At 30.3% G+C, this 2,489-nt stretch overlaps 1 protein-coding gene and 1 long non-coding RNA gene across 2 annotated transcripts in view; both read left to right on the top strand.

Moving 5' to 3' along the window:
• The window catches only part of LOC111083473 (xaa-Pro aminopeptidase ApepP-like), a gene marked incomplete at its 5' end in the record, with an annotated part of 5,915 nt that extends 3,972 nt beyond the window's left edge, over positions 1–1,943 (top strand). Inside the window, 2 exons of the mRNA XM_022380020.1 lie at positions 1,520–1,630; positions 1,839–1,943. Of these exons, the coding sequence (XP_022235728.1) occupies positions 1,520–1,630; positions 1,839–1,943 (216 nt within the window). The remainder of the gene's footprint in view (positions 1–1,519; positions 1,631–1,838) is intronic.
• Positions 1,944–2,306: 363 nt separating this feature from the next.
• Positions 2,307–2,489, top strand: part of LOC111083474 — a 14,476-nt gene continuing 14,293 nt past the window's right edge. The window contains exon 1 of the long non-coding RNA XR_002609053.1: positions 2,307–2,348. This is a non-coding gene — a long non-coding RNA (uncharacterized LOC111083474). The remainder of the gene's footprint in view (positions 2,349–2,489) is intronic.

The following is a 2,489-nucleotide window of genomic DNA, read 5'->3' as shown; positions in this document are numbered from 1 at the left end:
TAACTTACAGAAGATAAGTGGACGTTCCAGTAACTTACAGAAGATAAATGAACGTTCCAGTAACTTACAGAAGATAAATGAACGTTCCAGTAACTTACAGAAGATAAGTGAACGTTCGAGTAACTTGCAGAAGATAAGTGAACGTTCAAGTAACTTACAGAAGATAAATGAACGTTCAAGTAACTTACAGAAGACAAGTGAACGTTCGAGTAACTTACAGAAGATAAGTGAACGTTTGAGTAACTTACAGAAGATAAATGAACGTTCCAGTAACTTACAGAAGATAAATGAACGTTCGAGTAACTTACAGAAGGTAAAAATAATTAACTTACGCTCTAAATTCTGCTACAGTAGCCGAGGCTTTGAGTTCGTCCCAAGGGATTCCCGCCTTTACTTCTTCTTCTAGTAAAGAAAGGAAGTCAACCAAGGCCACGGCCTCTCTTATCTACACAAAACACATTAATCCAGAGGGCACTCATTATTACCACTCCGAGAATGGATGACTTTCGTAATGACGACATTTTGATCAAATGGAAAAACAATTTGTCAAGACTTATTAAAGACATTCGATGATCTTAAGTGTCTTCATGTTCTACCTGTTTTATTACTGTTTACATTGTAGCTGTTTATCTTATCTTCATGTTCTACCTGTTTCATTACTGTTTATACAGTAGCTGGTTATCTTATCTTCATGTTTTACCTGTTTAATTATTGTTTATACAGTAGCTGTTTATCTTATCTTCATGTTCTACCTGTTTCATTACTGTTTACATTGTAGCTGTTTATCTTATCTTCATGTTCTACCTGTTTCATCATTGTTTATACAGTAGCTGTTTATCTTATCTTCATGTTCTACCTGTTTCATCATTGTTTATACAGTAGCTGTTAATCTTATCTTCATGTTTTACTTGTTTCATTATTGTTTACATTGTTTATCTTATCTTCATGTTTTACCTGTTTCATTACTGTTTACATTGTTTATCTTATCTTCATGTTTTACCTGTTTCATTATTGTTTACATTGTTTATCTTATCTTCATGTTTTACCCGTTTCATTAAACGGGTAAACACGAAGATAAGATAAACAATGTAAACAATAATTAAACGGGTAAACATGAAGATAAGATAAACAATGTAAACAATAATGAAACAGGTAAAACATGAAGATAAGATAAACAATGTAAACAATAATGAAACAGGTAAAACATGAAGATAAGATAAACAATGTAAACAATAATGAAACAGGTAAAACATGAAGATAAGATAAACAATGTAAACAATATTTTTTCACTTTTTTTGTAACGTTGTATTAGCTAACACTAACTCGTGTTATTATTCCAGTATTGATATGTCTGTAGAACATTAGTAATGTATAATAGTTGTGTTTATTAATGAAGTTAATGTCAGCCCAACTTTAGCTACATTTTCACTTACTGTATGGTAACAAGTGAATGTACGTAGTTTTTGTGTAATTTGAGTAGATACCAGTGTTAGTATTAAACTATTGAACATATTTCTAGATTCTGGAGTACGATGACCTAGCTGAAGACCTCGGGAATCTAATGCAGCGTGTCAACAAAATTTTAGTTCCAGAATATGTCAGCTACTTCATTTACAGCCTAATACCCGAGGTAACTCGAGTCAACCATACCCTCTAGCGAACATTTGGGTAACTAGATGTGATATGTACAGGGTGTTACATATTAAATCAACAATGAAATAAACTAAACAGATTGAAGTGCGTGATATATATATATATATATATATTTAAAATAGTTTCTGTTGATAAAAGTAACGCCATCTGTGATTGATTATGGTTTTGCTACTCCTGGGTTTCAGGCTAAGAGGTTCGTGCGGGAATCACCACTGATTTCTATGAAGATTGTGAAAAATCCAACAGAAGTCAAAGGAATGTTTAACGCACACGTAAGAATTATTTATTAAAATAAATATATCTTTTTTAACTTTAAAATATTCCACTTTCTAAGTTTTACAAGTGAATTTTGGGATTTAATCACTTATGCTGTGTTTGGCATATACAAACATATGTGTGTGTAAAAAGTTCGACTTATACAACATAATGAATAAAATATAACCTGTAATTATTTCTTTTTTTTTTAACTCAAACTCGTTAAAGAGAAATACTTTTGTTATACAAAAAGTACAAAATATTGCTACATGAAACAGGTAAAACATGAAAATAAGATAAACAATGTAACGATAATGAAACAGGTAAAACATGAATATAAGATAAACAATGTAAACAATAATGAAACAGGTAAAACATAAAGATAAGATAAACAATGTAAATAATAATTAAACGGGTAAACATGAAGATAAGATAAACAGGTACTGTATAAACAATAATGAAACAGGTAGAACATGAAGATAAGATAATCAATGTAACGATAATGAAACAGGTAAAACATAAAGACACGATAAACAATAGAAACAATAATTAGTAAATGTAGTGTAACAAACTAACTTAAC

The sequence above is a fragment of the Limulus polyphemus genome, unplaced genomic scaffold, assembly GCF_000517525.1.
Source record: "Limulus polyphemus unplaced genomic scaffold, Limulus_polyphemus-2.1.2 Scaffold9685, whole genome shotgun sequence".
Taxonomy (NCBI): Eukaryota; Metazoa; Arthropoda; class Merostomata; order Xiphosura; family Limulidae; genus Limulus; species Limulus polyphemus.
Note: the sequence above shows the minus strand (reverse complement) of the source record. Positions and strands in the feature narration are given on the sequence as shown.